This window comes from Beta vulgaris, chromosome 1 (assembly GCF_026745355.1).
Source record: "Beta vulgaris subsp. vulgaris cultivar EL10 chromosome 1, EL10.2, whole genome shotgun sequence".
Taxonomy (NCBI): Eukaryota; Viridiplantae; Streptophyta; class Magnoliopsida; order Caryophyllales; family Amaranthaceae; genus Beta; species Beta vulgaris.
In genome coordinates this window covers 32,876,735-32,900,903 of record NC_079202.1, presented here as the reverse complement: position 1 = coordinate 32,900,903, position 24,169 = coordinate 32,876,735, and the positions used below count along the sequence as shown (strand labels likewise).

Genomic DNA, 24,169 nt, shown 5'->3' with positions numbered 1-24,169 from the left:
ACACATGGAACACATCGTGCACCCTCGCAACTCAGGGGGCATAGCCAATATGTAAGCCACCTCCCCAATCCTCTCGAGAATCTCATAAGGGCCAACATACTTCGGGCTTAACTTGCCTTTTTGCCCAAATCTCGCCACTCCCTTCATCGGAGACACTTTCAACAGCACCTTATCTCCAACGGTGAAAGAAATAGGCTTCCGACGCAAGTCTGCATAAGACCTCTGCCTATCTTGAGCGGCCTTCATTCTCGCCTGAATCACCTTTACTTGCTCGACAGTATCTTGGATCAAGTCTGGTCCCAACACCAACGAGTCACTTATGTCGCTCCAATAAGTAGGACTGCGACACTTTCCCCTATACAAGGCCTCATAAGGAGCCATCTGAATGCTAGCATGTAACTGTTGTTGTAAGAGAACTCCACCAAGTTCAATGACTTCAACCAAGACTCTTGAAATTCCAAAGCACAAGCACGGAGCATATCTTCCAGAGTCTGAATAGTCCTCTCTGTCTGCCCATCCGTAGCAGCATGGAAAGCGGTACTCAACTTCAACTTAGTACCAAATGCTTCTTGCAGAGCAACCCTGAAATGAGACAAGAATCTAGGGTCACGGTCAGATACTATATCCTTCGGAACACCGTGTAACCGAATGATTTCATTAGCGTAGGCTTCCGCTAACTCTTCCATAGACCGAGTATTTTTCATCGGAATAAACCGAGCTACCTTAGTCAACCGGTCCACAATCACCCATACTGCGTTTTTACCACCAGCAGCCCTCGGAAGACCCATAACGAAGTCCATCGAGATAGAATCGAACTTCCACGCAGGAATTGGTAATGGTTGTAGCAAACCACCCGGTCTTTGAGGCTCGATCTTAATCTTTTGACACATGAGACACCTAGCCACAGATTCGGCCACTTCCCTCTTCATGCAAGGCCACCAGAAATTAGCCGTGAGATCCTTGTAAAGCTTATCACCCCCAGGATGAACTGAGTAGGGAGTACAATGAGCTTCTTCGAGAATCTTCTTCTTAAGCTCCAAGTCATTAGGCACACACTAACGACTCATAAATTTTAGACATCCCTCGGAATCGACTTCGAAATTTTCGGCTCGGCCTTGAGCCTTAGCTTCACGGATCTTCTCCAACTTAGGATCATACCTCTGCTTCTCTCGCAACTATTGGGACAAGGCAGACTCGGCACTCATGGCACAGAGAGTTTCCACCGAACCCCGAGGAACCACCTCGATTTGAAGCTTCCGAAATTCATCACATAAGTCTCTCGGCGGAATTCTAACCGTATTAAGAGAATGCTTTGACTTACGGCTGAGAGCATCCGCAACCACATTAGCTTTGCCCTCATGGTAATCCAGCAACAGATCGTAATCCTTGATCAGCTCCAACCATCTCCTCTGCCTCATATTCAAATCTCTTTGAGTGAAGATATACTTGAGGCTTTTGTGGTCGGTAAACACCCTACACGAAACCCCATACAGATAGTGTCGCCAGATTTTAAGAGCGAACACCACAGCAGCCAACTCACAAATCATGCGTAGGTTAATTCTTTTCATGCACCTTCAACTGCCTGGATGCACACGCCACCACTTTCCCTTGTTGCATAAGAACACAACCCAAACCAAGCTTTGATGCGTCACTATATACTTCAAACCCAACCCCTTCAGTAGGCAAGGTCAGAACAGGAGCAGTAGTGAGGCACTTCTTCAATTCTCGGAATGCTTTTTCACACTCTTCAGATCACAGGAACTTGCTCTCCTTCCTCATCAATGTAGTCAACGGCTGAGCTATCCTTCAGAAATCCTTAACAAACCTCCGGTAGTAACCAGCAAGACCAAGGAAACTCCGGATCTCGGAAACATTCTTAGGACTCTCCCAATCCACCACAACTCTAACCTTAGAAGGATCTACCATAACTCCATCCTTGCTGATAACATGGCCTAGGAACGACACCTCCTTCAGCCAGAACTCACACTTGGAGAACTTTGCAAACCATTTCTGTTGCCTCAGAATACCCAAGATCAACCTCAGATGCCTATCATGCTCTTCTTTCTTAGAGTACACCAGGATATCGTCGATGAAAACGACTACACACGAATCCAGGAACTCATGGAAAGTGTGGTTCATCTGATCCATGAATACATCAAGGGCATTAGTCAAACCGAAAGGCATGACCACGAACTCATAGTGCCCATATCTTTTTCGGAAGGCGGTCTTAGGAATATCCTCCTTCTTCACCGGAATCTGGTGATAACCTGACCTCAGGTTTATCTTTGAGAATACACCCGCACCCTTTAGCTGGTCAAATTGATCCTCAATGCGGGGCAAGGGATACCGATTCTTGATAGTCACCTTGTTCAATTCCCGATAATCGATGCAAAGCCGCATACTCCCATCTTTCTTTTTGACGAACAGAACAAGAGCACCCCACGGCGAGACACTTGGCCTAATAAATCCCTTATCAATCAATTCTTGCAACTGAGTCTTCAACCCTTGCAACTCAGCAGGCGCCATCCTATACGGGGCCTTTGACATAGGAGCAGTACCAGGAGTCAAGTCAATGCTGAACTCAACTTCTCTTTCAGGGGGGATACCTGGTAGCTCATCAGGAAAAACGTCCGGATACTCGCGGACAACGGGAATGTCCTCTAATTTCACCTCTTGGGTCAAATCTTTCACCATACAGAGGAACACTTGCTCCCCTTTCTGACGGAGCCTTTGCATTTTTAGAGCAGATACGATCTTTACTCCCTTCTTCAACACCACTCCACTATAGGACATACGCTTGCCACATGGACTACGAAGTGTCACTTTTTGATCGCGGCAATGAAACTGAGCACGATACTTGAACAACCAATCCATGCCCGAAATAACATCAAACTCGACCATGGAGAATGCCTTGAGATCGACAGACAGCTCAATACCCAACACAAAGATAGGCACTCCACAATACTCGGCCAAACAAGGGTAATTCTTACCAGAAGGTAGAGAAATAAGAGTCCGAATAGGAGAACTCGAGGTCAAATTAGCTTTCTTGGCAAACGATTTAGACACACAAGACACAGAAGCACCAGAATCAAACAGCACAGAAGCAGGAACAGAATTAACAAGAAAGGTACCAGAGATGACGTCGGGATGAACATCGGCGTCAGAATGAGTCATACTGTAAACCCGATTCCTTGGCGAAGCAGAATGACTAGGAGGAACAGGGGGCTTAGCTGTAGCCCTCGGATTCTTGGGACACTCATAACTCTTGTGACCCGCCTCTCTGCAATAGAAGCAAACAATAGCAGCACCCTCACAATCCTTTCCCGGATGTAAAGGCTTCCTCACAGATGCGGCCTTAACGGCTTCTTCCTCTCTCACTGAAGCATGAACACTAAGGGCCATCTCATAAGCAGCTTGAAATGTGGTAACCCCCGAACACAGCACCAAGGTCGTTACCCTCGAATTCATCTTCTTTATATACCTCTTAACCCTCTCAGCTTCGGTGGGAATTACAATACCAGCAAACTTAGACAGCTCCGTGAAGCGGTCGGTGTACTTCTGGATATCCATATTCCCTTGAGTCAGAGATAGAAATTCTTCCTGCTTTTGCCAGCGCAACTCATCAGGGTAGAATCTCTCTTTCAGCTTGGCGGAGAACTCGGTCCACCAAAAACCCGTTGTAGCCATACACACATCCTTCACCGTACTCCACCAATTATCCGCCTCTTTCTTCAGATAGTAGGTCCCAATCAGTAGCATTTCGGCAGCAGAGCAGTCTGTTGCCGTGAAAAGCTTCTCCATCTCCCTTAACCAGTTTTCCAAAGCTACAGGATCAACAACACCATCATAAGTAGGGGGCATGTGACGGTCAAATCGGTCGAAAGCAGACTGCCCACTACCCGAAGAAACAGCTCTATTGGCCAAAGAGATGAAAGCATTTTCCAGGCTTACGCCACGACGACGCGCAGCTTCCTTTCTAGCGGCTAACTGTTATCGTGGAGGCATACTACAAAACAGAAACTATCACATTAGTCTATCAAAATCACATAAGCAAACATTAAATCGATAAACATAGTAAACAAAATGTTTCCCCAGGTTTACTTCCTACCCAGGTAACTCTCATACACTCTAGAGTTGAAATCTAAGACACTAGTAATCCTAGTCACAAGTCTACTCAACTTCTGGAAAATAATAGCATCCTAAACAGAGCTTCTGGAACGTTTGCTCTAATACCAACTGTAACATCCCGTCCAAAATCAAAGGTACATAGCCTTAAGTAAGGTAATGCTATAGATAATGGCAGCGGAAATTCAAAGAGACGGATATGTCACTCTAAGGAGTAGAACAAAACTAAAATAGAATAACCATCATAGGAAAAGTCAACTCCAGTACATATAATCAAAGGGAAAATGAAGTCCCATACCCTCATTCCTCAACAAGTCTCAAAGAGTCATAACACCACCAAGAAATCCTCGAAAACATAGAGTAAACAAAACGAAGACAACTGAAAACCATAGTTCCAATACATAAGTCAAAACTAGAATTAGCTACTTAAACCAACTAAGTATCTAATCCTAAGTCCAGATATGAAATACTCATCCACTATGATAAGCTGCCTTTCCTTGCTCACACGGGGAACACACTCACCCCTGAACCAGTCTAAAACCACTCTAAACAGCGTCACCATCTGCACAAAGATACAACAATTTTCACAATCAGTGGGGAGTAACTAGCAGTTCTCCCAGCTCAAATAGAAACAGATAAGAGCTTAAATAATTAGAAAGAACATCAGAAATCATAATACCAAACACCCACTCGCTATAAGATACAAACGACAACCATGCAACAAATGCGGTCAACGTTGCAAACAAATGCAACAAATGCGGTCCACAAGCTCAAACATAACAGACCATACCCTGTGCGTAGACTCATTGGACCATGCCGCCAAGGCTACGTTGCATATTCGAGGAACCATACCGCCATTTTCGAATAGCTATAATCTACGGATCGTACCACCCGTAGTAACCAATGGACCATACCGCCCACGGTTTAGTAACCAAAGCCTAGGACCATACCGCCCTTAGGTTATCGAGCATAAATTTCTAGGACCATACTACCCTTAGAATAATTAAACGCAAACTCCTTGAACCATACCGTTCATAAGATTTACTAATGAAGACCTCTAGAACCATACCGTTCCTAGAGTTACTCTATCAAGCACGTACAATCATACAAGACAAGCACACATCAATCAAATCCAACCTTCAATAAGAACAAGTTATGAGCGTAACTCAACCAATATACTCAACAAGGTCCAACATGAGGTTGCATAGCCAACACATTTAACCGGCACGTTTCAAGACTCAAAACCAAGAGTTACCCATCACATGAGGACACATACCCTTAACGTAGTACTTAAACCATCCAAAAACTACTCAAACATCCTTAGCATACTTATCTAAGACCAACCAAGCCAAAACACACAAGCTGTAAACCAAAAACATAAATAAAGTCACCACATCACGACCCAGGGGCAGACCGCCCGTCGCGAGGAGGCTCGCGGGTCGTGACTGGCATCGTCCCGAGTCGCGACGAGGCTCGCGAGTCGCGAGCAGCCTTCTGTCGTGGCTTGCGAGCTTCGTTCGCTCGCCCACGCAAGCTCCTCCAAGGCTCGCTCCAGCCATCCTCGCCTACTCAGCCTCCCTACACCACACTCACACCAAACACCCTCGTATCATCCACGACTCACCAACAATAACAACAATAACATACTCCAACAACAAAAAAAAATGACAAAAACTACAACAACCCACTCCAACGCCAACAACAACGACAATAACAACAACGCACAACTCACACAACAACACAATAACAACTACCACCCAACACAACAACAACGACAATAAAACAACACAACAATCTCCAATCACCAAACAACACAATAATAACAACAACAATCTCTAATCAGTCAAAACAATGACAATAATAACAACAATCTCTACTCACCAAAACAACGACAATAATAACAACAACAATCTCTAATCACCAAAACGACGACAATAAAAACAACAATAACAAATCCATCAAAAAACAACAACAATAACAATAGGTAACTTTAACCATACAATCTTCTAAGTTCTTCCTAACATGATACTACGTTCTCTAACGCATTTCTAACAACCTAAGTTCAATATCTATACTCTACCGAACTAGAAAAAACGCTAGTTACCTTTTCCTTGAATGTTGAAAACTCTTATTTTGCACTGCTCTGTTCCGACTATGATTCGCGGTGATCAAAATCTCGGAATCCAAATCGCTCCAGTCAAAGTCAAGAACAAGATGTCATAAACGTTCTGTCCAAATTTGAAGACTATCTAACGGTTAGATCTCCGGCTACGGTTATGTTCGTAAAGGTGCGACAGGGAACAAAACCGGATGACTCGTCTGATTGCAACGAAAACTGCAGTCGAGTCTTCCCCTTTCTTCAAAAACGAATTATACCACGAGCAAGATCTTTCCGAGTAAATAGATTTTGACTACTCACACGCTCAATTCGGATAAGAAACGAAGGAGATATGATGCAAAGAAAATGGGTGTGCAGAAATGGACGAAAACCGAGAAGAAGAACTCTTTCTCTTCCTCTGTAATGGTTGGACGAGAATGGGGTGTGAAATGGAGTCACAAAGACCAAGGGTTGCTGATTTTATTTTCAGAAAAATGAAGGTGAAAGGGTGATGAATAAAAGGCATTAAGAAAGGTAGACGAAGAGATGACCTTTGGTTATCGCAACGTTACAAGAGGAACTTAAAAAGCTGTCCAAACTCTTCGTATAACAAGGCTAAAAATCAGAATTTTCGGACCTCCCTAACATATAACATAATGTACCGTAGGCTATTACTAGTACAATGTACATTTTTCGGCACTAAGTAAAACGTTCGAAAATAAAATGTATAAGTATATGTTTTCCAAACTAAAAATTATTATTACCAACGTAATATAAATATACACATAATATACTATCACATTACACACTCGGCACACGCAAAAGTACTACATTGTCCGTTTTATAAGAACAATGCAGACAACTACATAATACGACTAACACAATGCCACATAAATAAGACGCACATTATAAACTTTGCACAAAGTCAATTAAAATAATGTAGGTGTAAATATATATATATATATATATATATATATATATATATATATATATATATATATATATATATATATATATATATATATATATATACTTTCCGAAAAAATAATTTGATAGAATTATAATTTATCACAACAGATATTAATAATTAACACGCGAAAATTTCAGAGAAAGTGTTGAACCCTAGTTTTGATGATGACAAAGAAACAAAGATGCAAACTAAGTAGTGAACTAATGAGTTATTTAAGTGTATGATTTTTAAGGTATCTATGAAAGGAACTAGGAGAATACGCAGTCAAGGAAGAAGTCAAGAGAGGATTTCAAAGACTAAGTAAAGAAGTTTCTAGAAGTTGATACTGGAGCAGCATTGGATCAAGAAGAATAAAAGCAAGGCGTTTTATTTTCTAGTTCCATTGTAAAGGAACAAAGTAAGGATGGTAAGGAACATTGGCAATCTTATTTGAGAATGAGAGTTTGTTCCTTGTTTAAGTAACAAACTAAGTGGCACTAAACGAATCTGTTAAAGGAACTTGATATATAAAAGGAACTAGACTTAGGCGTGCAGTAGTATAACGGTACAATTATGAAGTTGAGTAAGTCATGCCTAAATAATAGGAAATCAGTTTTACCTAAGTGAAAATCAGTTTTAATAGAGAATCTGTTAAGGAAAAGATTTTGTTTTTCGAAAAAAATAAGAAAATATTTATCCGGTTTTTATGAATAATTTATTTACAAGATAATATTTTCTTAAAGATTAAAATTCATTTTTAATAATAAATATGTTTTGATATTTAACTAATTTTCGGATAAAGCTCAAGAAACTCCTAATCTTTAGGAGTTGTGGCTGAAACATATCCACGTCCAAAATAAGATCATGGGATCATGGGACATGATAAGGAACGTGTTCCTTAGGGGAAGGAACATCATGGGTTAATGGATTGAACATGAAGTCGATTTTAACTCCCACGTTCTTTGTGTTAGTCACTATAAATATATATTGAAGTCTAAATAAGTTCCAAAGTGTGTCTGACTAAGTAATTAAGTGAGTTTAACTAATTAAGTGTCAGTGCCTTCACTCTCTTATAATAGCCATTTGTTCTTTGCTTTCTTACTCTAATTCCACTAAGCTTATTTCGATCAATTGTATTTTGGTTTTTGGGGTAAGGGAATTTTGAGTGAAGTTTTGTAAGAGAGAAGCTTTGAGTAAAGCTAGTAAGAGTGAGAAAACTTCGAGTGAAGTTGAGAGGAACTACTTTTAAGGGAACAGTGGCTCAGGAACTTGAGTTTAGGAACTCAAGGTGTGGCTCGAGAATAGAATTAGGTTGTAACAAAGTTGTTTGGCCTAATTAGTGAAAGAGTTGAGTTTAAAATCCCTAGTGGTCGAGGTTGTTTCTTCTTGTTGGGCCCAAGAAGTTTTTCCTCGTAAAAATCCCTTGTGTTCATCTAGATTGTTTATTCGTTTAAGTTTAAATTTCCGCAAAAAGTTACGTTTTTTTCTACACCTACAATTCACCCCCCTGTTGTAGTGTTCCTAGGGAAATAATAGTCCAACTGTACCATTGAGTCAAAATTCTCGAATAGAAGTAGACAACCGATGGGTAGTTCCCTACAATCCATTTTTGCTCTTAAAGTATGACTGTCACGTCAATTTAGAGATATGCAGCAGTATTAAGTGTGTCAAATATCTCTATAAATATATACATAAGGGTTCAGATAGAGTATCCATGGAAGTTAAGAATGGTGATGAGATTGCACAATACGTGGATGCGAGATGGATTTGTGCACCAGAAGCTTTTTGGAAAATCTACAAATTCCCTTTAAATCGAATGTATCCATTTATAGATCGTTTGCAAGTGCATTTGCCAAACATGCATCAAGTGAGATTCGAAGAGAATTGCCTGATTTCAGACGTATTAGAAGACCCGAGAAACTCCAAAACGATGCTGACTCATTTCTTTAAGATGAATGAAACTGATCCAGGTGCAAGAAGATTTCTTTATAGAGAATTTCCAGAGCATTATAGGTGGATTAAGTCTAGGTGTGAGTGGCAGATTAGGAGAAGTAATTAACGAGTTATTGGTCAATTGTACGTAGCTTCTCCACTTGAAGGAAAGAGATTTTACCTTAGATTATTGCTCAAGCACGTGCGAGGTCCCCAATCATTTGAACATCTGAGGACAGTCAATGGTGTAATACAACCGACATTTAGAGCTGCTGCGGAATCCCTCGGTCTCATTGAGAGTGTTGAAAGCATCCATCAGTCTCTTTTAGAAGCATCATTTGTGAGAATGCCATCATCATTACGAAGATTATTCGCAACCATCTTGGTATACTGCCAACCCACCGGATTACGTGCCATATGGGACGAGTTCTTCACGTACATGGTTGAGGATTATCCATCTTCAAGCACGACAACAAACAATGTTGTTCTCACTGACAAGCTTCTGCAGGATTTAGATCGTTTATTACGACTGCTGAGAAAAGGAATTTCTAACATTACAGAGTTGCCAAGTTTACCTGAAAGTACTGAGGACATCGACGATCTTTCCGCAATCATGGAGGATTTCTATTCCAGTTCCAGAAGAGGACTTCGCGTGCGTTGACACTCTTAATAGAGATCAACAACATGCGTACAACATAATTATGGATGGTCCAGGAGGTACCGGCAAAATATTCTTATACAGAGCACTCTTAGCAACTGTAAAAAGAAGAGGTGAAATTGCCGTTCCAATAGCAACATCTGGAATTGCTGCGACATTATTGCATCAAGGAAGAACATCACACTCAACTTTTCAGCTCCCATTACAACCTGATAGCAACTCAACTTGCTCATTCACCAAGCGTTCCAAAACTGCTACTTTACTAAAGCACCCTGCCATAATTATATGGGATGAGGCGCCAATGACACACAGATATCATTTTGAAGCTGTTGATCGTTCACTGAAAGACTTAATGGAAAATGACTTACCATTTGGAGGAAAAATTATTGTCTTTGGTGGTGATTTCAGACAAGTATTACCAGTGGTTCGAAATGGAACAAGAGCTCAAATGATTGATGCCTCTTTTGTCAAGTCCCTTATTTGGAGACATGTCAATATTTTGCATTTGAGAGAAAATATGAGATTCATGAGATGACAGCGCATTTGCGTCTCGATTGCTCGCGATTAGCAATGGAGAAGAACCTACCGTGTCAGATCACATGATAAAACTGCCAAACCATATGGTAATACGATCAACTGATGATGTCTCGATTGAAATGTTAATTGATCAAGTTTTTCCAAATTTAAGTCAACATGTGGGAGAAGGAAATTATATGGTTGAAAGGGCCATTATCACACCCCTCAACGAAGATGCTGACAAGATGAATGATAAGGTTGTTGAGAAATTTCTCGGAGAAGGAAAAACATACTATTCGATTGATTGTGTTCCCGAAGATAGGAGAAATTTGTATCAGCAAGAGTTTCTTAATTCAATTTCAGCTTCGGGATTGCCTCCTCATGCTCTCTGTTTGAAACCTGGGGTACCCTTAATGCTCTTAAGAAACAGCAATCCTAAGAATGGGCTTTGCAATGGCACACAGTTGCTTTGTCATGGATTGAAGTAGCATTTTATTGATGTTGAAATTTTAACAGGGCATTCTAGGGGAAACATAGTTTTCCTGCCCAAAATTCCATTGAAGAGTGCTGAAGATTAATAAAGTTGTCATTTGAGCTGGTTAGAAAGCAGTTTCCAGTTAATGTTAGTTTTGCCTTGACAATAAACAAGTCTCAGGGGCAAACTATACCCCATGTTGGCATATACCTACCAGATCATGTATTTAGCCACGGATAACTCTATGCGGCATTGTCACGCGGAATCTCAGAGAACACAACAAAGATTGTGGTAAAAAAGGGAAATGTACAAGGACATCAAGGGGTGTTTTTAAAGAATATTGTATATAAAGAAGTTTTATTGCCTTCTGAATAGTTGAATTCAATGTGTAAACTCTTGAAATACCACTTTGTAATAAGAGCATAATGTAACTAATTGAAATATAGTCATGATTCTACCTAATTTATGTCATGCTCATATCGTGATCGTATAGTCTTCAATCATAAATTGCATCATTACGATTATTATCTTATTTTGATGCCTAACATATTGCAATGTGATGTAGATGTACATATATCATGTTATTCATTTTTAAATTATATGTAACTATTTTTTCTATGTTTAACATTTTCTTTAGGATGGAGTTCCATTATCCACACTTTATGCATTTATACCCTTGCGGGGTACGACGATATAATGTCAGGGCTCGGTTGGTTCGGAACTACGATATATTCAATTACAATCATTTTGGAACAACTAAGCAGATATGGAAAATGCTTTTTGTTGATGTCGAGGTAAAAAAACCTTTAGATTAATGTAGTGTAAATTTATTTCACAATGGTACAAGACACTATTAGCAAGTTTGATTTTAATGATAGGGTGAGTGCGTACAGTGCACTATATTTTCGCCCCATGTTGAAAACTTCATAGGAAGGTTTCACGAGGGATTTATTTATGTACTCTGTGGAGTGCAAGTTGTACGCGCCGATGAGAATAATAAAATCGTTCCTAACTTTGAACAAGTGACAATAGCATCAAAAACAATTGTGATACGCGAAGAGCATGATGACGTTGCAATTCCCACATTCTTTTACAATTTAGTTGCTTTCAATCGGTTCCATGTTCATGCCAATCGTACTTTTACTACCCCTTTATCTAAATTAAACTAATATTATGCTTAGCTTGAAGGAAGCTAACTTTAATTATACTATTCTGGTTTTGTTAAGATGCAATGGGATTAGTTCTATATGTTTCACCAATTGAGTCAGTTGGAGGAAACTCGGTTAAAAGATATTTGGCGATAATTGATAAAACGTACGTTTATTCTAATTACAAAATTTTAACTTGCATATTATCTCTATATTCATTTAACACAAAATTTTCCTAACACTATCGAATTTCATACTCGCGGTTTGACGATTATCAAGTTAACCATGTGGAATGAATTTGTGCACATACTTGAAGATGGACATCTTAACACCGAAGCTGATTTTTGTCCAATTCTTTTTGCATGTGGTCTACATGTAAAGAGCTTTCGTGGTACACTATGAAACTACTAGCCTGAATTATCAACATTTGCATTTCATTTTCATATTTCTAAATGACATATTAATATGTGATCATATTTTTATCTCAAACTTAAACATAGGTCAGACATATCTTATAACAGGATTTTACTCCAGGATTTATGTTAACAAAGTAGATAACTTAACTACTTATTTGTCTACATGGTATACATAATATAATTATATTAATGTATATCCTAAATTACTATTTTTTAATGAATAATTATATCCTCTAAATTTATAGGTATGACTCCGATAAATTAGCAAAAAAAAAAAAGGGTTGTCTGTTTTCGATCAACTCCTTTTACCCTACATTCATCCATTGATATTTCAAATGCTCCTCAGATTCAATTAGCGACATTTCATTCAGTGAGAAAAGTAAGTAATTAGACCCTTACTCCTTATTTGTTAAAACAAAAATAAACCTATACATGAATAAATAACTTTCAATTATTTTGCAGGTACAATATTGTCGAGTTATTGCCAATGCGTGTCATCTTGAGCATGTTGACAACATCATATATGAAGCATGTCATCGTTGTCTAAAAAAGATTAACATTTTCCAAGGAGTTCCCAAATGTGAGTCTTGCGATATCACAAATGTTGTAACCACTCCAAGGTATAATTTTCGATCTCATATGATCACGATCATCAAACAATCATTATTTATTTAACCTGATAAAGTTTTATCTTATTTTATTAACAGATTGTTAATTCGACTAACAATATGTGATAAAAGTGGTACTTTAAAAATCACAATGCTTCATGATCTTGCACAACTTATTTTGGGATACACAGCTACGGACATAAAATTAATACTTCAACAAGTATTCAATCTATTATAAACTATCTCGCATTGCATTTGAATATATAGCATAATTTCGAATCACATATCTCGCCTTTGAAAATAAATGCACAATTGTTTGCTTTACTTCAGCCAAATGGACGCAAACGAGTCGTGGAAATATTATTCTCAAAACTTGGATACAAAACTTTCGCTTGGATCTTACCTCCACCGATGCAAGAGTTCAATCCGAATCACTCTTATATTGTTAGCTATGTGCTGCATGTCGACTGGGCTGAAGAGTGCATGTGGTTAACCAAGTTCTATGGAGGCGGATTACAAAGCTGAAAGGGCGGAGATTTCATTTACTATCTTTTTATTATGTTGTTAAATTATGAATATTTTTTCTTAGGTAAAGTTTTGTAAATAATTTTATCTATAATTTAGTACTAGATGTAATTACTCAATTAATTTAATTACAGTAACAATTTCACACGCATATACATAAAACTCAAAACTTATATATAAATGTATTAAGAATGCTCCGATAAAAGATGGCAATGGGTCCTAGAACCGACCCAAACTCGCTAGAACCCGACCCGAATTCGGATCGGGTCTGGGTCTCGAAGAGCATGGGTCGGGTCTGGGTCCACATATGCTAGACCCAGACCCGACCTGCAGACCCATTTACATAGTAGAATTTTTTTTACCTAAACTTTAAGGTTTTATGAGTTGTGATTTTGTGAACTCGTTAGTGTTCTAACTCGATTTAAGACTTGTAACTTTGTAATTTGTAACATTTTAAGATATTTATGAGTTAATTTTTAAAACTTTGTTTAGATAATACTTCAACCATGGATACAAGACCTGTATGTATTAGGGAGAAAATTTTAATTACATATATTCAAGAATGTGATGAAAACTTAAAATTAAGAAAAACCCAGTTAGCAACCGTGGACCCGTTAGACCCAGCGAATCTGGGTCTAAAAAATCTAGATCAAACGGATCTGGGGCAGATCTAAGTCTGTAAAAAAGAAACAGGTTTAGGTCTGAGTCCAGGTGGACCCGACCCATACCCGCACTAGTGCCATCTCTACCTCCAACGCCTAAATATCCATTATACCCGACATTCACTTATGTGTTTAAGATGAAGCATTATGAAATTAAGTCTGATAAGGACATGATGATTATGTTAGATAGGTAAGAGATTGACTAGTAAGAGAGAAGTTTTTATGGGTTTTTGAAGTATATTAGCCAGATGTTTGTGTTGTGGCTGCTAGAAAACTAGCTGTGACTCAAAAGAAAAGTAAGTTGTTGAAACTACAATGAGCCTGATATTCAATTTGAAATATGATAAGTCAACCTCTTACAATTAATAATGCCTTGTTGGACCATGCTAATTAATTTTTACAATTTTTATATATGGCTTCCAACACTTATATTTATAGGTGTGGTCGACCATATATAATTCCCATAATGAAAAATAAAGCAACATAAAACCCAGAGTACTTATCAAATTCGTCATAAGATATACCCATGACTAGCACCAAAATAAAAGAACAAACAATGAATCAATTTAAGCATGAGAGGAGGAGGAGAGAGTATACCCTCCAATTAGAGTAACTTCAACAAGTTTCAAGAAATCCTTAGCTGCCATCAATTAGCAGAATTCGAGCTCGGTGTTTATGGTAATCTTTGCCCTGAAAAAGTTGAGGAGGCCATTGCTATCATGCTATCCTCCTTTCTCTTAAAGATAAAGGAAGAGATTTCGATAATAAAGCTATGCTCAATGATCTTGCTGTTGTTCAGAAGTTTGAGTGTTTTCAAGGTACCGTCAATTTTTCCATTTCTTGGGTGTTGATTTGGTGAATGTTAATGTGATGTGTTGTGTTGATAATGATAATAATATAATGATGATTCAGCATTTTAGTGTTTGTGATGTGTATAATAAATGTTTGGTGAAAGTCCTTTGCTATATACTTCTAATATTGCAAAATTTTTCTAAATTTTATTTTTGTAATTTATGAGTTTTATGTATGTATATGTTTGTTGTATTTGGGCTTATGTAACCAGTGATGAGTACTGGCCCACTTTAGTCATTAAGTGTCAATAATTAGGGCTGTATATAGGCATTATGTGAGAACATCAAGACAAGATTTTGACATCCAAAAACTCAACACCATCTTCTGGCGTCTTGGCATCATATCAGAGCCGCGCCTTTGAACGGTGCTTTTAGTTTTCCAGTGACCTATGCGGAAATCTTGGCCTCACCCGCGTGAGCAACAAAGAAGTCCTGAGAGCATGGGAGACAAAAAGAAATACGTTGTGGTAGGAGGAGGAGCATGGGTTGTCACACCCTCATCTCCGTTTTATCTGGGATCAGACGGTCACCCACGGAACATGATAACACATGTGGCTTTTTTCGGCAACAATTATGTCGCGTGGGCACGTGCTATGACTCTCTCTCTTCGTGCCTGACAAAAATTCGGCTTTGTTGATGGAAAAATTTTCAAACCCACCGAACCCATGGGTTTGCTTGATTGGGAAAAGGTACATTCCATGATTGTCTCGTGGATCTTATGGAGCATGGACTCTAGAATAGCAAGGACTATACCTTTGCACGACAATGCTCAGGACTGGTGGTTGTATCTTGAACGCCGGTTTTATGGGGCGAATGGACCGAGAGTTCAATAGATCAAGGTGGCTATCTCTAACTGTAAACAAACTGAAAATATGAAAATTGATGAATATTATTTGAAAGTTATGAGCTTTTATGACGAGCTGGCGAGATTGAAGTCGTTCGCTTCGTGTGAATGCAAGAAATACGAGTGTAATCTCGCTTTGAAACTGACGAAGGAACGTGAGGAGGAGATTTTCCATCAATTTTTGATGGGATTTGATGGAAAATCATATGGGGCAGTGCGCACTAACCTTCTGGCTCAACAACCTCTAGGGGATCTTAATCGGGCTTACCAAACTCTTGTACAAGAGGAGCAGTCACACACCTCTTCTCGTGATAAACCCGTGGGTGTTGTCCACGCTTTTCATATTGCGGATGACCGGGCAAGGAAGGTATGATAGAGTTGACAAAACTAAGCTCGTGTGCTCTCATTGCTCGAAACGTGGACACAATGTCAGTACTTGCTTCAAACTCCATGGCAACCCCGCATGGTATAAGGAACGTGTGAGGGCGTGTAATGAAAGCAAAAATGCTGAGGGTCTGGTGGTTCTTCAACCACTGCCGTGGCCGTTGGCTCCACTGCCGTGTCTGGTGCTTCACGTGCAAGGGGGTCCGCGTCAACGCTGTTGGTGATGTTAGTGCTCCTCTATTTGGCACGACCGAAGGAGGGGAAACTCCTCTAGCTAGCTTATCTCCCTAACAAATGCAGGTGCTTCTTAACCTGATTAAGAATGAGCAGTCGAGTCACGAATGCATGGCAGGTATGGAGTGGATCATAGATACGGGGGCATCTCATCATATAACTAGCACTTTGACCTATTTAGTGAATGTGCAAAGTATTACATCTTGCACCATTGGACTTCCTAATGGAGGTTCTACATTTGCCACCAAGGAAGGGGATGTTTATCTCACTGACCACCTTGTTTTGCGCAATGTTTTATTTGTCCCTTATTTTCAGTGCCAGCTTATATCTGTCTCTCACTTGTTATGTGATAATAAATTTATTGTTCAATTCACTCCTACTTTATGTGCTATACATGACCGACCCTCAGAGATTTTGATTGGAGCAGGTGAATGGCGAGGAGGGCTCTATTTTTTCTGCAATATGGTTGTGGCTTAAGCTGTTGGTGTCTCTAATATGAGTTTGTTTGATCTGTGGCATCAAAGGTTAGGCCATCCATCGGAAAGAGTGTTGAAGATGCTCCTTGTCATTCGTTCTAGTAGTGCTAGGAAGAAATGGCATAATGTTTGTGATGCTTATCCCTTAGCCAAACAGGCACGTGATAGTTTTCCTACTAGTACTCATAAAGCTAGTTGTTTATTCAAACTCTTTCATTGTGATTTGTGGGGTCCTTATAACGCTCCTTCCTCTTGTGGAGCGGTTTATTTTTTTACTCTAATGGATGATTATTCCTGTGCTGTGTGGGTTTATTTATTGCAACATAAAAATGAAGCTCATCGATATTTCTTGTCTTTCTTTGCCACGGTCGAACGATAATTTGATACTCATGTTAAAATTGTGAGGAGGGGTATATTATTTCAAACTTCTTGTACCGACACTCCTCAATAGAATACTCGTGTTGAACATAAGCATCAACATATTCTCAATGTCAATAAAGCTTTGATGTTTCAGGCACACTTGCCTTTTGAAATTTCAGGAGAATGTGTTACCGCTGTTCATCTGATTAATCGCACTCCCTTCGGTGTTATGGGGAATAAAACTTCTTATGAGATGATTTTTGGGTGTGCTCCTGATTTTGAGGCTCTCCGTGTTTTTGGTTGCTTGTGTTTTGCTACTAATCAAAAAGCCAATGGGAACAAGTTTGCTCCTCGTAGTCGCAAATGTCTTTTCATTGGTTATCCTACTAGGAAAAAGGATTGGAAATTATATGACTTGGACACGGGGGACATATGCATTTCTAGGGATGTGCAATTTTTTAAGGCTTCCTTTACTTATCACACTTCCCCTCCTATTACCTTGGTGAAACCGACCCTTTCGCTAGCCCATCTCTCCCTCTCTCTGATGCGCTTTCCCTACCCTTTAATGCTGGTCCTCCTCCCACTCCCTTGGCCCAAACAAGTCCTGATCCATTTGACCTCCCTTCCTCCTCAAACACGGATTCCCCGGTCCACATTTCTTCCCCTGCTTCCTCCTTGGGCCATATCCCCCCTTATGAGCCCAGCTTCCATTTAGTCCTCCATGAACCATTCGTGTATGTCCCGTCCGGCCCAGTTGATACTTCGGATGTCTCTAGGCCCAGTTTCCCCTGAAGCCCTTTCTTCTACTGAACCCGCTGCAGCTTCTCCTACTTTGTTGGGTCGTGGTCGACGCGAGAAACAACCTAATATATTATTCAAGGACTATTATGTGAATATGGCATGCCCAACGACTCCCCCTCCGGATTCATCACATGCTCTTATGTCCCCAAGTACGTTTCCTATCCTATAGCTCATTTTATAAATTGTGATAATTTCTCTGCTCGCTACCGTGCTTTTCTTGTAGTTGTTGATGACGGGGTTGAGCCTCGTTCCTTTAAAGAGGCTATGGGACATTCTGGGTGGCGTGAGGCTCTGCACAAAGAAATTGATGCTCTTGAAGATAACCATACATGGTTTATGACTGATCTTCCCCCTGGTAAGAAAGATTTGGGTTTCAAATTGGTTTATAAAATCAAATATCATTCTGATGGCAGCGTTGAGCGTCTCAAGGCTCGGTTGGTGATTCTGGGTAATCATCAAGTTGAAGGTATTGATTACACTGAGACCTTTGCCCCCGTTGCAAAAATGCATACTGTTCGCGCTTTCTTAGCTGTTGTAGCCTCTTAGAAATGGGTTGTCTATCAGATGGATGTTCATAATGCCTTCCTTCATGGTGACCTTGAGGAGGAGGTGTATATGAAGCTCCTCCTGGTTTTAGTTTTCTACTCCTGGTAAGGTGTGTCGCTTGCAGAAATCTCTTTATGGACAGCGTCAGGCCCCCCGGTGCTGGTTTATGAAACTTGCTTCTTCCCTACGTCAGTATGGTTTCTCTCACTCCTACTCTGAATACTCTATTTTCACATATTGTCGTGGTCCTGTTCGCCTGAATTTCTTTATATATGTTGATGATCACATTATCTCTGGCAACAATATTGATGCTCTCACATCCTTTAAACAATATCTTGGTGCCTGGTTTCGTATGAAGGAATTGGTTCCTCTTAAATATTTCTTGGGCATTGAAGTTGCTCGTAGTATTAATAGTTTCTTTCTTTCCCAGCGAAAATATGCACTTGATATTATTTCTGAGACAGGTTTACTTGGTTCCGAACCCGCTGCTACTTCTCTTGAGATTAATCATCACTTGGCTACGCTGATGGGCCATTCTACTCCGATCCATCTCAGTATCGATGGTTTGTAGGCCGTCTCATCTATTTGACCTTCACGCATCCTGATTTAGCCTATGTGGTCCATGTGCTTGCTCAATTTATGCATCAGCCTCGCCAGCAACACTGGGATGCAGCTCTCCGAGTGGTGCGTTATTTGAAGGGGTGTCCTGGTAAAGGCATTATCCTTTCATCTCCTAATAACGTACATTTAACTGCGTGGTGTGACTCTAATTGGGCTATTTTCCCTTTGACTCCGGCGTTCTGTCACAGGATGGAATATTTTTCTTGGTTCTTCCCCTATCTCTTGGAAGACTCGGAAACAACATACTGTTTATCATTCTTCCAATGAAGCTGAGTCTCGTTCGATGGCTGATGTGACTGCTGAGTTGAAATGGCTCTGTGCTCTTCTTCGTAGTCTTGGGGTCTCTCACTCTCGTGCCATTTCTCTCTTTTGTGATAGTAATTCTACCCTCTACAAAATCCCGCCTTCCATGAACGCACCAAGCACATTGAGGTTGATTGCCACTACATCTGTGATGCGATTCAAGCGGGTCTCATTGTTACTTCTTATGTTTCCACCACCAATAAATTGGCGGACATCTTTACCGAAGCTCTGGGCGTTTGTCAGTTTCTCTTCCTATGTGGCAAGTTAGGCATTGGTCATCCCCATGCTCCAACTTGAGAGGTGGGTGTTGGACTATGTATGTATATGTTTGTTGTATTTGGGAATTATGTAAACACTTATGATTACTGGCCCACTTTAGTCATTAAGTGTCAATAATTAGGGCTGTATATAGGGCATTACCTGAGAACATCAATACAAGATTTTTGATATCAATAAACTCAACACCATCTTCCAGCGTCTTGATTTTGTATGATTTGTTCATAAGAATAACCTCATTCATATTTCATTCATAAAAGTAACCTTATTCAGTCACACGAGTAACCCCAATTGTTCACAAAAGTAATTTCATTTATTCATATGAGCAATCTCATTCATTTATAAAACTAACCTTATTTAATCATTAGACGATGATCCTATTTAATCATATAAGTAATCCCAAATGTTCATAAAAGTAACTTCATTTCTTGATACGAGTAACATCATTCATAAGAGTAACTTCATTTAATCATACCACTAGCAGAAAAAAAAGTCGATTGATCCAGTCATAATGGACCTTACTGATCCAAAAATGGACCGAATCAAATGGAGTCGGAGTGGTAGGTTATCCAATTTACCTCCGGATCAGTTAGCTATTAACTTATCTGGTCTAGGCACAAAACCGGATCAGTTACATTAGTCAACCGATCTGATTTTGTAAGTTACCCTTATTATTAACTAATAAAACTTGGTACACATATTGTTGACTTTCTAATGTTGTCATTTATTTGTTAAAGTAAAATAAAACAAATACCTAATTAAACCACAACCAACTCAATCGCCTAAAATAAAAATTCAATTATCTTCGCTCAAAATCGTATCTGTCAAACGCTTTCATACTTGTGCCTCTGTTCTTCACCTTTGAACTTCATAAAAAAATTGTGCCACCTGATATCCTCTTCTTTGGCCTTCTACATCATCTCTTGGTTGCTCTAAATTCTGGGAAAATCAATGTAAATCAGGGGATATTGAAGATTATATCAGCTATGCTTGCTTAAATTTTCTTAATGTTTAATCATGAGATTTGAGAAGATTGTATAAGTTTGCTTAATATAATGTTTAATGGTTTTTTTGGTTGATTTGTAGATAGTGATAAAGTTTCAAGAAAAGATATATTCTTTAAAACATTATATTAGTGTCACTATCGTGGCCTATATAGTAATACATGGAGTTTGATGCCAACTCTTTCCATCTCTTTAGTAATCAACACAAACGTATTTGCTAAAAGAAATATAGTGAACAGGGGATAATAAATAAAATAAAAAGGGCATGATGGTTATAGTGATTGCCTGGATGAAGTCAAACTATAGGCAAAAGTCTACTGTGATTTTGTGAACAATGAAAGTTTGTCAGTTTGTGGAGTTAATTTTGCATTGTATATTGGGATCATGTGTTAAAATTTGGACTAATTTTGATAGTTTTTGTTGCTAATATTGCAGAATGAGTGATGATCACAAACTGTTGCGTTTTCATTGGAAGGATAAGGAGATATGTATTAGAGTAAAAGTTGATAAGTGTACTAGATTTAGTGACGGAGTATGAAAATGAAGCTAGGAAATCTGGTATTACTTTTGATTGGCCATACTTGAACTTTTAGTAGGCATTTAATGAGAATAATTGGGTATTGTTCACAGACAATGATCTTATGATTGTTCAGTAGATATGATGATGGTTGAAGATGAAATAATTTACATTTGGGTTGGCACAGCAAAGCAACCTAATTCGTTGTACAAATTGGTCTTGGCATGAATGAGTACTCAAAATAGTAGTTATATTGAGCATGAGAAGACAAAAAAGGTGGAGAACCCTATTGTCACCTGATATTTCTATTTTATATAGAGATTTTACCTCCGTCCCTCTTTCATTATTGGTCTTAATAGCGCTCTTCGAAGCCATTTTTACTACTAATGTGCTCCTTGTAGTGTGTTTGTATTTTCAGATGGATCATTGTAGGAATAAGCACATTTTAGTGCATTACCTACTCATTTATATCACTACAAGAGATGATGTACTTTTGAGAACACGAGCATTGAGTTGGAACAGTTTTGAAGCAAAGCGAATAATAAAAGAAGTAGAAAAATGACTCCAGTCCACTCTTTTGATTATATCTCAAGTTATACAAATCCAAATATAGTGATTTTAATTGTGTTAGATTCTATATTTCAAGATCTTTCCAACGAGTGGTCACTTGCCTAATTCCGACGAATAACAAAGAAGTTATGGCGTTTTGAAAATTGAGATTTTGTGCAGGCTGACAACCGCCTCGGTTACCAGGGCGCCCTTACTTAGCCAAATTTCATCGTTTGGAGAAGATTTTGATAAAAAGAAAAATATTTTGTTGCGGGCCCGATCGGGCGAGGCGCTATTTCCTATTCTGCGGTTTATGACCTGACAACCGCCTGACCGGGCGGATTCCGCTCAGGTTGGGCGGGCGGGGCGCTTGTAAGGTTTCTGAAGCGCGTGTTGTGCCATTTTAATGGATATTGAAATACTTATCTTTTCAGAATTAAAAGACTACGTTTTATCATTAGAGTTTCGACTTTTAGTTTCCAAGCACTTTTTATTTACTGAAGAACCCTAGTATTAATTTTTCTCATTTTTCCATTGAACTTTCAATAGAAGTATGGGTTTATCAAGATTGTTTCTACAATTGGTATTCTTTCTCTTTCCTTATTATTCTTGTTTAGTTCTTGATTGTGTTTCATCATGTTTACTTATTTTACCATGAGCATGTTTGTTTCAAATATGATTGAGTAGTTCATTTCTAGGGTTTAGGGGATCCATGATCAATTATGATAGGATGTTTATAAAGTATTGATATTTGATGATGTTTATTGATTCTTATCGGATGTATTATCTCTATTCAATCTAATTTGGCCAGAATTGATTGTTATAGTATTGTAATATTAGGTTATGCGTCGAGAGGTATAAACTTGATATTAAGGCTAGTTTAAATAGGTAGTTTTGGTATTAATAAATTGTCAGAGCCTGTTAATATCATTCTATGGTTGATTTCGATTCGAGAGAACAAACCAACCTGTTTAACTGCATTATTAATGATTGATTGTTTTGTTTCGTCCTGGAATTATTGTTCATTGGTGAACCCACACCCTAGGCTTTTTATTATTGATATTCTTGATTTAGTTATTATTCAATTTAGCTTAGTAACAACAACACTCGTTCCCTATAATCTAGATTTGATTGACAATTAGGAAAAGAACACTGTTTTTCCATGTGGATTCGATCCTACTTTCCCGGCTACTATTTGTTAGAGGACTTTAAGATTACTTTTTATTAGGTGATACAACTTTAGCCTGTCAAAATTTGGCACCGTTGCCGGGGAATAACATTTTTATTCCATTTTCTTTAATTGTCTAAGAGTCTAGATTATATATTCCCGTCTCAAAGAACACTTGTTCTTTGGGAAAAAAAAATCTCCTAATTGCTTGTTCTTTAGTTTGTCTATGCACAAGAGTTTGAGTTCAGGTGGCTTCCCATTTGATCCTGAAATTGAAAGATCCTTTCATAGACAGAAGAACTTCTTGAGAAAGTTACGAGATAATTTAGGGGAAGATACACCCTTGGATTTTGATTCTGATTCTAGAAATATTGTCTCAACTATTCTAATAGAATCAGAGATGGCTTAGAGACTTACTGAATTTTCTTAGCCTTCCTTGGCTGAACTTCCCAAGAGTAATCAAATGCCCGAGATCGAAGCTGTTAATTTTGAGATAAAACTTGCATTGCTGAACATGATTGAAAGGAAACAATTTAGTGGTGGACCTCATGAAGACCCTAATCTACATTATCAGGAATTCGGCCAATATTGTTCTACTTTTAAGCAACAAGGAGTAACACAAGATCAAATTCGGGAGATTCTTTTCCCATTTTCACTTCGAGATAAGGCAAAGATGCGGTAAAATGGGATTAATCGCACCACTCTTGGGATCACAGACTGGAATACCTTAGCGTTAGCTTTCTACAGGAAGTACTACCCTTCAGAGAAGACTGCTAGGTTGCGTAGTCAGATCACAAATTTCCCCCAAGCTAACGACGAATCTTTACACGAAGCTTGGGAAAGATTCAAGGACCTCCAGTGAGAATGTCCCCATCATGGTCTACAAAAATGGTTCCTAGTTCAGGGATTTTACAATGGTTTGGGGAACAACTCGAGACTTATTCTTGACTCTGCAGCGAACGGGAGATTCATGAAACTAGAAATTGATGTTGCACATGACTTAATCGAGGAGATGGCCATCCATAACTGCCAATATGGTAACCCTCGAGGACTAGCTAACAAGGGAGGCAACTATGATTCTATATACCTATTGACTGCACAAATGAATGCCATCAATAGTAAG

The 24,169-nt window shown here is 38.9% G+C and overlaps 1 protein-coding gene and 1 non-coding gene across 2 annotated transcripts; one reads left to right on the top strand and one right to left on the bottom strand.

The window, feature by feature from the left end:
* The first annotated feature begins 9,805 nt into the window (after positions 1–9,805).
* Positions 9,806–10,297, top strand: LOC104898232 (uncharacterized). The gene has a single exon (XM_010685285.1). It carries the CDS (start codon positions 9,806–9,808, stop codon positions 10,295–10,297), a length of 492 nt encoding a protein of 163 aa, XP_010683587.1.
* A 13,524-nt stretch (positions 10,298–23,821) lies between these two features.
* LOC125494541 (small nucleolar RNA R71) lies at positions 23,822–23,928 on the bottom strand. Its single transcript, XR_007270788.1, has one exon. It is a non-coding gene; the product is annotated as a small nucleolar RNA R71 (small nucleolar RNA).
* Positions 23,929–24,169: the final 241 nt, after the last annotated feature.

Coding starts and splice junctions, on each gene's coding strand:
- LOC104898232 (XM_010685285.1), top strand. CDS start 9,806: ATGGATGGTCCAGGAGGTACCGGCAAAATATTCTTATACAGAGCACTC.